This window comes from Stylophora pistillata, chromosome 3 (assembly GCF_964205215.1).
Source record: "Stylophora pistillata chromosome 3, jaStyPist1.2, whole genome shotgun sequence".
NCBI lineage: Eukaryota > Metazoa > Cnidaria > Anthozoa > Scleractinia > Pocilloporidae > Stylophora > Stylophora pistillata.
The window spans coordinates 18,960,001-18,972,500 of NC_142521.1; the positions used below are offsets into that span (position 1 = coordinate 18,960,001).

A 12,500-nucleotide genomic window follows, 5' to 3' on the forward strand; every position below is an offset into this window, starting at 1 on the left:
AACACGAAGCTGCGAAGACACCTTCAAACGCTGCTATAAATCATGCAAATTTGACCGAAAAAGGTCAAAGGCAGAATATTTATAACACCTTGCGAGAATATTTCGAAGAGAAACAGCTGCCAGAATAAAAATATTAGATACAGGATAATTTACATTCTAGAGGAAAATAAAGTTATCACAAACACAAAGGGCACATTTCGATATTATTTTCATTTTCTATGTCGGAAACCGTGTTACGAGTTTCTTTTAAGATGCTTTTAAAACATCCTTCCACAGTTTGAATTAAATAGGATCTTTATCGCTGCTGCCACTGACGTTTTTTGCATACAAAAAGTTGACTTTCAATTATTAAGTTTTAGATAACCATCGATTTGGGGCAAATTAGCGATTGGCTGTCAAAACGAAATTATGTTTATAGTTACTATTTGGCACGCAGTGCTAAAAAGCTGTAAAACCTTCCTTTCCCTGTTGGAAATCGCACGATCAAAACAAAGTAATGAAAGCCCCAGCAGGCTTTATTCAATGTTCAACTCGTTATTAGTAAAAATAAAAATTTGCCTTTGTAACAAGACAGAGACATTCGCGCCTTTATATAGTTTCTTTTATTAGTGTTTTATGATTTCTCAGGTCAAAGCAGTTTCGCCCTCATTGTGAAGATCTCTTCTTAGTGAACAAAAGTTAATTTTATGGTTTTGTTCCCAGTTAATCATTCGCAACACTAGTTGAAAGGCTAAATGTAAAATTTCACAGCACGACAACAAGAGCAGAAATAACACTTCAATCACACTTTCCACAATACTAGCAGGTTATTCTGACATGGGTTATCTACGCTCACATTTGGAAATGAATGAATCTATATCAGACCTCCACAACAAACAATAAAAAAAACTTGGGTAGAAACAAATCAATATTGAATATCTTTTCATTGTTTTTAATTAAAATTGAGACAAACTCACTTTCGAATGTTTTACGATTACCTAAGTTGTGCTGGTTTCATTTTCAAGAAAACTTATTTTCTCCTTATTCTAACTATTAAATTAAGTTTTAATTTTTCCCCTGGGTTTCCGTGCGTTCGCTCGGCACCATATTAACGCTATTAACCGAACACCATATTTGCTGAGTTTATTTGCAGATTTGTACTGATTCAAAATTTCGAGAAAACATACTTAACTGAAACCATATTAACATCAAAAGAATGTATGTATGCGACAAAATGACTTTGATAACAAAGATATCGAGGATAATTTGCAAATTGCGTGATTCTATCCTCTCCAAGCAGTACACCTGTAACATAGCGGTGGCATAGTGGTTTAAATTAAGTTCTGGGAAAAGAAAATTGTAATTCCTAAATTTCTTCCTAGATTTTGGAAACTATTTGTAAACGATACAATTCGAAAAACAGACTCACAAAGACAAAAAACGACATCAGTGAAAAATAAACAAACAGACAAACTGAGACAATCAACTGAAAAGAATAAAAAAGTAAGGGGAGAATCTTTTCAGGTGGCTATAGTTATAAATTGGTGGCCTGTGTAGAACATCAGCAATTATGTATTTTCTGCCTTTAAGAGCACACACAACCCACAATTCCTCTATTCGCTCCGACGAAGGGCTAACGCTCGAAACGTCAGCTTTTGTAATCGTTACGGTGGCCAATTTACCATTTCAACTTTGTTGATATATCCAAATTATTTCGTTACCCCCACCGAAGCAGCTCCAAACAGTTTCTTTCGAAACTATCAGCCTTTATTCATATGTATTGTAAGACATGATACAATTCAATGAGGACTGACGGCTCAGTTCGTATACAACTTCAATCCGCGACCGCCTCGAGCCCATGGGTGCCTTCTGCGGAAGACATGTGATGCTGTCGAAACAAAATGTATAACTTGTAAAACAATCTTTTTAATTAGCAGGAAATTTATATCGGGCCCCTTTCGAAAGAAAATTGGAAAAGCAAGAGACGTTGGATTGGAATTAGCTTGGAGAGCAAAAAGCAGTCAGTTTTAGAATGCTAATTAATAAAATGGTAACAGGAATGAACAGTCCTTTTCCCTACAAAATCGTGCAAAATTTCAGGTATGTTCTAAGAACTGTGCTGGCTGATCCGGCTAAATGAGCAGCTGGCGAAAATGTCAATTCCGCAAAGCCACACCACAATATTCAAATGTCAACTCACCAGGAAAACGCACGTGAAGTCTTACTTCCGAAGTGTCGACCTTCAGTAAGAGTAGCAGTCTCGAAGATGTCAAGGTTAATCACGTAAATAAGCACCTGCTCCTCCATCAGACTAATCACCTTAGATCTGCTGCAGAGAAATTAGTATATACTGGCGCTTCGTTGTATCCATTTCCACTGTCTCTCACCATTTCGTCTGTTGTTGTTGTTGTTGTTTTTATTATGTTTAGGGAAGGGAATGATCTCCTAACCTGTTCACGTGATGAGGCGCCCATCGTATCTTCAGGCAGTCTTTTGCATAATTTCAGGCGTATCCAAATGATCGATTCATTGCAATCTCTTTTTTTTGTTTTGTTTGGTTTTTTTTTTTTGTTTTTGTTTTTTTTCACATGTTATCTTCCCAAAAACACTGCAATACCTGACTATTTCGCCTCAGAACAAGAGACGTGTCTTCAGCAGAAAAGGAATGGACTCGACACTCTTTGTTTTCCCTGTTTCTTCTCTTTCTTTCGCAAATGAACAAAGAAAACAACAGCAACAACAAAAACAAAATCTCTAACAAAAAGAAATTTAACTTTCGTCTTGTCAAGAATGAGCCCTCGTTGACCTTAGCAATGAAATTTCTCTGTTATTTTGTATGATGAATTTGCTTTCTTCGTCCAGTCCACTGCGTAAGTGTTTTCACAACTGGCAATTGTAAATAAGCAAAGTTTGTCACCGTTTCTTACCTTGGGCGGAAAGTTCACTAGATAATGATTGTAATATTAATAGTCCCACTCAAGTTTTGGGTTTCAACCAAATCTTTCATAACCGGAAGTAAAAAATTGACATAAGGCCGCAATGCACGCTAGTTAGTATTAGGAAGTTAGTTGCTTTTCCGAGAAAACAACCCTATATCGATCGTGGCTCTAAACACCTGTTGTATTTTGCGTCAGGGTAGGTAAAGCGATTTTCAAATGGCCCAAACTAACCTTCCAGCACCGCTCCAAGTAGGTGAGAAAAGAGTGATTATCCAGAAGCGACTTGGTAACGGCGCTTTTGGTGTTGTCTACGAAGTGAAAGAGGAAGGAACGTCAAACGTATACGCTATGAAAGATATCCTATGTTTGAATAGTTCGGACATTTAAAATACCATCCGCGAGGCTGAAACACTAAGCAGAATCTCTCATGAAAATGTGATTGCTATCGTGAGTGTAGGCGACTTTCACGATAGACAAGCTTTGCACATGTTGCTTTTGACCGAGTATTGCCCCGGCGGAAGCTTGAATGATCGTCTTGCTCGACCAAGCAGCGACCAACAAAATCTGAAGTGGATGATCCAAACCACCAAAGCTGTTGCCTACCTTCATTCGTGCAACGTAGTTCACCGCGATCTGAAGGCAGATAATGTGCTGTTAACCGCATCAGAAGATGTCAAATTGGGCGACTTTGGTCTTGCCCGTGAGTACATCGCACTTAAACGAGCTGGCGTGCGACAGGATGATGGCTCGTGGCTGTCTACTTACACGGAGTACTACATGGAATCAGGAATAGGTCCAATCCACTGGGTAGCTCCAGAATTTTTCCGCCACCATTACACTGAGAAGGCCGACGTTTTCTCTCTCGGAACGCTCCTCTTTGCAATACTCGAGAGGGATTTCATCACGATCGATGGGAAAGCCATGTACGGAGCCTTTGTACATGTTCCTGGTATAGGAAAGATTGGCGTCGGCTTTGCGATGGAGAATGTTGATAAAAATATACGTATTCAATTTTCAAGTCGCGCTCAAGGATCCACCGCTCTACAAAGTATCGTTCTTGGGGTGCTAAAATACAACAAAAATGATAGGCCGAGCGCTCAAGACATCTGTAACGATCTGAGGGTAATTAAAGAGAGTATAAGACTTGGTGAGTCTCCGCCTGAAGCTGGCTCGTGCTGCTAGGCCTGTGAGTGAGGCCGGACAGGTACGGATGGCATTCATGTACCTCGGAAATGAACACGAACATATGAGAAACGTAGAGTAGAACTTGAAAACCATACATATAACACTTGTCCTTTGATGTAAAGCGTTGTCACATGTTTGTTAGGTGCAATTCTAAGGAGCGGAAATTAAAGTACGAGGCATGCAAATAAGATGATTTACAGTAAGTACTAGTTGTAAGTTTCTAAGGGACACGTAAGCGTCTTATCGACACCGCAACATTACACTCCTTAATGGTCCTTTCCTTTTCATCAACATCTACTACTCTTCAGAACTAGAAGATGAAAATGTAAAGAGGGCCTTAATCTAAAACAACTGACAGAATATGGGGATGGAGATCGCGGACGTAACCCTTAAAGTTTCACTACTGTGCGCCTTGAACTACACGAGAATTCTCTATAGAAACCCCGCTCGTGTCGTGTTCTTAAGTTTAAATTAGGTTCTATAGTTGAGCAATAAATGTTAGTGAAATGACTGATTTTTTTTCTCTCTTTCATAATTGAGATGGTCACGAAATTGACGTTCCATACAAAAGGGAGGAGATTACAAAATCACCTACGAGTCATTTCTGAGAAATGTCACACTTCAATTCGTTTCTAAAGATTATATCCTGCACACCATATACTAAAACCTTTTCAAATAAAATGCTATCAAAATCCAGCATCCAAGATGACGACTTGCTTTTTTTCATATTGATCTTTGTATAAATCGGACAAGGCGAGAAGAATGCACCGAAGAAGTTAAGAGTTTCTGATTTCTTAGAAAAACAGTTTGAAGCGCGTACCAGGTATGAACAACATATGTGACAAAGCCCATGTATACTAAAAGTCAAGCACAAAACAGTACTCTCGCCTGATTTTCACACATATTTCCATTGTTACCATGGCTTTTTTCTCGAAGGGATGTATTTATTTGAACTGTCTCATATAACAGCTTTGGGGTAGCTACTTCCTAAGTTAGTCTAAGAGTCTCACCGCTACCAAAGGAGTGCTAGCCGCGTTATTTTATGGCTAACTGTCCAACAACTAGGTACTTAAAAAGTCGAGTTCAATAGATAGCTCACTAGCTATTTCATGGTTTAGAAACGACAAAACATACTTAGAATTCATATCATCTCGTTCTCTTAGGAGTAAGGAAGTGACAATAAATTTTTATCGCGATTTTAAATGGAGGGTGAGGAACGCCTTCGTGGTTTTCCAAAGTAGCTGCTTTTTCTTCGTGCGTCTTAACCTCCATCCACGCGGGCCCAAACGATTCGCTTGGTGAACAGAAGGAAAACACTAGTTGAGGGCCCTTTCTTTTTAGAATGGCCCTCAGATTGAGGACCGTTAAGTAAGTTTTAAGAACGATTTGAGATCAACTTGATCAAAGAGGTCACAAAAGTATTCCTGAATTTTTTTCGGTGTTAAAGTGCTACTTTCCTCGACGTTTTGAGAACTTTTTCGCATTAAATGAGACTTAATGGTAACCTTGCTGAATTCTACCACGTCGTCACTGCCCCAGGAGTCCCATGAGACTGCCAAACGCATGCGCAATATCAGTGCCTTTTCGCGCACGACGTGAGTTGAGTGTGTCAGTTTGGTGTATTGTTAAACGTATTTATCCAAGCAAATCTATATACGTTATTGGTTTCTTCCATTGTGGATATGCGCAGATGCACGGTAAGAATTGAATTAGCCTGATCAAGTTTAAAATTTCACAAGGAAAACTAACGAAAATACTGCGTAACAGGAAGTTTTTACGACATCCTATCATCAGTTTCAAACGTAGAAGAGGTTAACATAAGCCGTGTAGAACTGCCTTACTATGCAAGTATTAAAAAGTCATATAAATGAGAATAAAGCAAGAAAGCCTAGGTATTCAGCCAAATTCATTTCGCAAGTGTGGAGTCTGTTTGGGTTTTGGGAAGTGGCCTTTTCTTTTTGACTAGTTAGCATCTCTAACATTCACTATTCCACTTTGCGAATTTTTTAAGCTGGTTCGCTGAGGGGTTATTGCGTAATACGGGACCAAGTGGTTTTAATTTTTTTTTTAATGACAAATGAAAATACGAAACAAATCCCCGTGGGCTGTGAATTTCGATTTCCGCGATACGTGAACCTTAAAGTTGTTATTCGGTTTTTCGCGATGCACCATTTCTACTTTTTGATGTGCATAAAACGTAGGCAGGACCACCCCCTCTCCTTAACCCCCTTCTTCGTTGGTCTTAGATTGTGTTCCTCAATAGCCATTTACAAATTACCTTTGGCCTCTTTTCAAAACGAGGCCTGGTGCTCAACCATTCCAATAAAAATGAGTTTAATTTGCATGTAAACGAAAACGTGTCATCGTATGAAAGGATGAGCACCACAACTCGCTTTGGAAAAGAGACCAAAAGTAAATGGGCTACTTCTGTCTTTTCTTTAGCTATCTTTGTGTATTGAAATAAATTGCATTGCTTTCTTGAGTGAAATCATGAACAGATTTTAGTTGAAGTTATTGATTGCGATTGCCATCAATTTGCATACCGTTTCGGCAGCAGAACAAAAGAGACAACAGCATGTCTCTATACCATAAGATCTTTTCCGGTAACGACGCACATCGTTGTCATTCTTGACATGTAAATTAGCCTATTCAGCCTCGCTCTTGAAAGGAAGTCTTAGTAGTCACGTGACTAATTTTCTAAGAAATAACTCTCCTGCCTCCTACACACGTATCTTTCTTTTCGTTCCTGCCATCGAGAAAACTGAGCCCTTTCAAAATGGTTGTCATTAGCTTTGGATCAACTCGGTTAAGGATTGAGGAAGAACTTGGGAGAGGTGCCTTTGGCACCGCTTATCGAGTCAGAAGCGCGGTTGAAAATGCTGTGAAGGAAGTCAGATATGTCCTAGAAGTAGTTAACCACGAGAACATCATCACTATCGAAGGTGCAGAAGCCTTTGTAGATAAGGACACATCTAAGATCCACTGTCGCATTTTAACTGAGTTATGCACGCTTGAGAGTTTGAACGAGTACTTGATGGAACCAAGCATCGACCAGTTGAATCGAAAGTGGATGAAACAAATCGCAGATGCTCTTCGCTTCCTTCACAAGAAAAGAATAGTCCACGGTGACCTAAAGCCAGACAATGTTCTTCTCACCGGCTCGCACGATGTTAAAGTGGCGGACTTTGGGCTGGCAAGAAATTATATAGCACTCAAGATCGAAGATCCCTCAAATTTCTTTGCATTCTATAAAAGGTACTACATGGAAACATTTGCTGAAGTCCGTTTTAGATGGTTCATGAAGTATTCGAAGGCCACTCCACCGAAAAAGCTGATGTGTTCTCTCTTTGATTAATCTGCTTTGCAATTCTGGAGAGGAAGTACGTCACTTTAAAAAAGAAGAAAGTTTATGGCGCTTTCTTCAGGACGCGAGACGAAGGAATGGTTGGTCTTGGACGTGCCATGACACGTAATCCTGAAGCAAAAGTCAAGTTCTCTCCTGAAAAGCAAGTATCGGGAACCCAACGAAGAATCACCCTTGATGCCTTATCCTACGACCCGAATAGCCGCCCAACTGCTAGGGAAGTTTACAAAAAAATCATAGCTGCTGAAGCGAGCGTTAGACTGGGGAAAAACAACACATAACAAGCCTCTGGGTGTTGCTAATAGACTGCTTGCGGCTCTGACTTCCCTTTACTGAATCTGCCCTAAAAATTCCAAACGGTTCGTTCTAATAAGGTTACAAATATATAGTTAACGAGGTTACAAATCACAATTATCATCAAGTTGATTGTCCACACTGATCCTACTCGTTGTCCGAGATTTTGCAGATGAAAGTAAGAACTTCAATTCCAGCGGCTAACATTCTTTTTAATTATAATTTTTAATTTAAATATAGACTATCTATTGAACGGTAGGCCATAACAATTTAAACGACCTTACCTGCATCAAGAGTTCGAGTTACTCAAGTTAGTTTCATTTCCATAGCTTGACTCGCCTAAACATGGTTGAACATGCTCCAGTTTTAACATCCACAAAGGTAATAATTTGCGACCCTATAGAATGTCGTTCAAACATGGGAACTTTCAAACCGTTCATCAAGTTCATCTTCGGTGTCTTTTTCTCGACGACACAAAGCAGACACAGCAAAAGATTGAATACCCTCATTTGGCTGAGCAAGCAAATAGAACTGAGTGTTTATAACGCTTAACCTGTATGTGTATTTTATTTTTTTCCTTTACTCCAGTATTTTAATGCATATGGACAATACCTGGTATATAGTTAATAGGTTATCTCTGCGAAAAAAGTTAGGTCTTGGTTCCAAGTAATCAGAGAGAAGAGAAGGGCACATCCAGAATATTAAAGTAGTGCCCTTGTTGTGATAAGAAATACAAACGTAAATATACATCTAAATCATTTTCTATCAAACACCTTCTGGAAAAGCAGGATAGAAAAGTATTTCGTGAGGTATCTGGCATAGACCGACACCCTCTAAGGGGACTATTACCCGAGAAGAAATTTAAGGAATCGAGCAAGTCAGTATCCGAAAGTTAATACAGATAGATTCAAGAACTCTTTCATTAATCGCTTAATCTTTAAATACAATTTAGCTATGTGAGCTTATAATTTAGATATATATACTTTTACTCAAATATTATACCATAAGATATGTATTTTTTTTAACTTGTGAGGAAATAAAGACTACTACTACTACTACTACTCGCTAAAAGAAATGCCGTAATAGGAGAGGAGAACGAGTGTAAAAGAGATATGTATCTACAGTCAGTATTGAGCTAAAGGGTAGTTTGAAAGTACCTCTTTAAATGTTTTTTGAATTGGTGTCTTCCTCTAATTACTAGAGGAATACTATTCCAGAAATATCTACCAATAATTGACGGGCAAAATCTTCTCAGGTTCGCGCGATATGATGGTATTGCCAGTTGATTTAAAGATAAACTGCGAGTCATGTAGTTCAGATACTAATGAAGGCACGTCATTTTAATTCTAATAAATTTGTTCTGTAACTTAAGAACTTTTAGATAGGGGAGCACCATAGTTATAACCCCATTGTGTATGATTTAAAATACTTGTAAGTGTTGCCGTTGACAATTTATATCCTCGACTCAGTTGTTAAAACCAAATTATCATGTTGTACCGCCCATCAAGCAGCAACACAATTTTTTTAGAAACTTACCCCCCTCTAAACATGGTTACTTACAGCTTGTTACGACTGTGGTATTTTAACATTAAACCTAAAGTAAAAAGTGAGGTTAGAACTTTCAACAATGCTGACGATTAGTAGCTTAAGCTTTACACCCTTCAACCTCGTTCCCAGGGCTTTTCCCTTTTTGAATATTTTGGCGGGCGAGCAAATATTCAAAAAGGGAAAAGCCCTGAGAACGAGGTTGTACACCCTTGAGATTCTTCACTGTCTAATTTACTGCCAACTTGGTCAGTTTTATTCGTGAACATGCATTGTATTTTAATCTAATTATTATTTACTTTACATTGAACGATTAAATTCAAAGTAGCCTTACTAATTACTAGTTTATTTTCACTTTACACTTCCCTTGTTACGCATGAGAAAAAGGTGTTTTTTGATCTTGTTTCGAGCGTGGGACAAAGCAAATATCATGAGTTCCTCCCATGAGGAGTCGCGAACCTCAGACGTTCTGATCCCACGCCCCGATTTCTTTCTCTATTTCTTAAACTAGCTGCAAAATCTACCAACTTTCTCATTATGTTTAGTTACTTATTAGGTACTTAGGTCAGACTTGGAACAAAGAGTTTACTTTCAAGTATACACTCTATCAACTGTAACTTATTTTCATGAAAATGAACATGGTGAACGTATCTCACTATGTTTGCCTTCATTTCCCCATGATCAGCGTTAGGCAAAGCCTGAAGTGATGATCGCTCCCCTGATATCGATTCAATTATTGGAAAACACTTTATTCGTTACGTACGTTCTCAATAAAAATTGAGGTAGAAAGCATTTTTATCCCTACATTCAATAAAGAGAAAGGCCCATATTCATCGCCCAGGGGGTGGGTGTGTGTGTGTGTGTGTGTGTGTGTGTGTGTGTGTGTGTGTGTGTGTGTGTGTGTGTGTGTGTGTGTGTGGGAGGGGGGGAGGGGAGGGGGTCTTGGAAGATTTTGGTTGTGTCAAAACAAAATTTACCTGATCTACACGAAGGGCTTCGTAATATTCTAAAGATCTTTTTCAATCCTTGGGGCACTCTCATCAAGACGCGACGGCCGATGAAACTGTCTTCGGTAGTTTTAAGTTTTACATTTGTAGGTATATTACTTGTATACGACTGAGTGGAATTTACCGTGTATAAATAAATAAAGTGATCTCCCCTCATTGGTAGTATATTTTCTATAATACCCCTTAAACTTTGTTAGAGACGACTAATCCCTCCTCCGTTTCACCTGGGTACTATTACTAATCAAATAGATAAAAAAAATTAAACACAAACTAAATAACATCAGGCTGCGAGAACGAAAATATCATGCCCAAAGTGACAACAGTGACACAAAACTCCAAAGATTTATCATACTTAGCTACAGTTATTTAAAATAAAATAGTCAATAATCGATACTGACTCCTACTTCTAAGTAAACCCTGCATCGTATTACCTTCTTCCTAAACGGAAAAGCGCAATTTCTACTTACTTGTTTCAACAAACAAAAGATTAATTGAATCGTCAGAAAACTACTTTGGATATGAATTCTCAGAAAAACATTACATTTTTTGACTGGGGGGAGGGGGGGGGGTCTTCCGTTTGCAAAGACTAATCCCGAATTAATCCCTGCCAAAGCAACTGAAACTTTCCCAAGCTCCGGATAAAGATACAGTAGGACCTGCTCTTCTAAATATACAACAGTTTAACTTATGCACCATAGAAACATCGCCTTTGTAAAGTGCAACATCATAATAACACCACCCCGGTGGGTCCCATCGTGTTCAATCACCTGACAAGTTCGTTTTTCCGAGAAATCAGAATCAACGGGTTCGTAACAGTTGTGCACGCCGTTTTCATCAAGTTCACAATTCTGATAGAAAAAAAAGGAGAGAACAGTTGCGGCCTGAGAAACCCGAAATGCAACAGGCCAGGATTAATCTTCCCTCAAGACTTTCTGTGGGTAAGAAAACAGTGAGAATCGAACAGGAGCTTGGCAGTGGTGCATTTGGAGATGTCTACAAAGCACCAGACGAAGCGCGCAAAGTCTATGCCTTAAAAGACGTTCTTTGCTTAAACGTTTCACAAGTTCTTGATGCGATCCATGAGGCAAATACACTGTGCGAAATCTCTCACAACAACATCATCGCCCCTGAAGGTAGCAGATCGGTTCGTCGACAGTCAAAACAACTTGCACATGTTGATTTTGACTGAGTACTGCGGGGGTGGAAACTTAAACGAACGCCTCGCTCGACCAAGCACCGAAAAAACCAACTGGAAGTGGATGAGTCAAGCTGCCAATGCCGTGGCCTACCTTCACTCAAACAGCGTGGTTCACCGCGACCTAAAACCGGAAAACGTGCTCCTGAATGGACGACTTTGGCCTCGCTTGCGTGTACATCGCACTTGGACAAGTTAACGCGCGAAGAAACGATGGCTCGTGGATGCAAAAGTACGTACAATACTACATGGACTCTGCAGTTGGCTCGCCGTTCTGGTTAGCTCCTGAATGTTTCAAGGGTCACTACACGGAAAAAGCCGATGTCTTCTCCCTCGGCATGCTGTTTTTTGCCATCCTAGAACGGGATTACATAGAATGCGGAGGAAATGCGTATTACGGTGCATTCAAACGTAGTCGTGGTGTTGGAAAAGTTGGCCTTGGGAAAGCAATGGCTGTGTACAATCCAGAAACTGACAGCATTTTCAAGACGCGCACAGGTCTCCAGGGATCTGCAAAGGTTAGTCATTGAGGCTTTACAGTACGATCCTGATGATCGACCGAGCGCTGACGAGCAATGTAGTTCGTTTGAAGAACATGAAGACTAGGATCTGGAATTGCTATTTAATCCTCAGTGAAGATACGACACTAGAATCACCATGACTGTCCGCAAACAAAAGTTTACACTCCTAAAACCGTAACCACAATTTCTTTTTGTTCAGATCCTTGTGGTCTGCAAACCAATACTATTTTCGCTTTCAAGGCCTAAGAAGTTGTATGTGATAACTACGTTTTATTACACGACTCAGGCAGTCAGAGGGCCAATAACTAAAATCAACCAATCAAATTGCTCTATTGCCGGTCCAATATTCTCTAAGTATTGGACCGGGCACTGTCCCGAATGGTCCCGAATCATGATACCACACTTGTGTTCCTTTGAACTTCAGTCGTATAACAAATCTCTTTTTAACCGAGCCTGCTCGGGACCGTACTG

The 12,500-nt window shown here is 39.5% G+C and overlaps 3 protein-coding genes and 1 pseudogene across 3 annotated transcripts in view; all 4 read left to right on the forward strand.

The window, feature by feature from the left end:
- LOC148734886 (uncharacterized) overlaps positions 1-571 on the forward strand; it is a 1,698-nt gene extending 1,127 nt beyond the window's left edge. The window contains exon 1 of the mRNA XM_088752445.1: positions 1-571. This exon is cut by the window's left edge and continues 1,127 nt beyond it. The gene's annotated coding sequence lies outside the window, so the exon portion shown is untranslated.
- The window catches only part of LOC111333494 (serine/threonine-protein kinase 35-like), a 5,785-nt gene extending 1,168 nt beyond the window's left edge, over positions 1-4,617 (forward strand). The window contains exon 2 of the mRNA XM_088752444.1: positions 3,114-4,617. Coding sequence (XP_088608570.1) covers positions 3,405-4,100 — 696 coding nt within the window. The 5' untranslated portion in view covers positions 3,114-3,404 and the 3' untranslated portion in view covers positions 4,101-4,617. The remainder of the gene's footprint in view (positions 1-3,113) is intronic.
- Positions 4,618-6,970: 2,353 nt separating this feature from the next.
- Positions 6,971-8,623, forward strand: LOC148734887 (serine/threonine-protein kinase pdik1l-B-like; annotated as a pseudogene).
- Positions 8,624-11,028: 2,405 nt separating this feature from the next.
- Positions 11,029-12,500, forward strand: part of LOC111333467 (serine/threonine-protein kinase 35) — a 1,637-nt gene continuing 165 nt past the window's right edge. The window contains 4 exon segments of the mRNA XM_022939036.2: positions 11,029-11,448; positions 11,450-11,655; positions 11,657-11,980; positions 11,982-12,500. The exon segment at positions 11,982-12,500 is cut by the window's right edge and continues 165 nt beyond it. Coding sequence (XP_022794771.2) covers positions 11,209-11,448; positions 11,450-11,655; positions 11,657-11,980; positions 11,982-12,114 — 903 coding nt within the window. The 5' untranslated portion in view covers positions 11,029-11,208 and the 3' untranslated portion in view covers positions 12,115-12,500.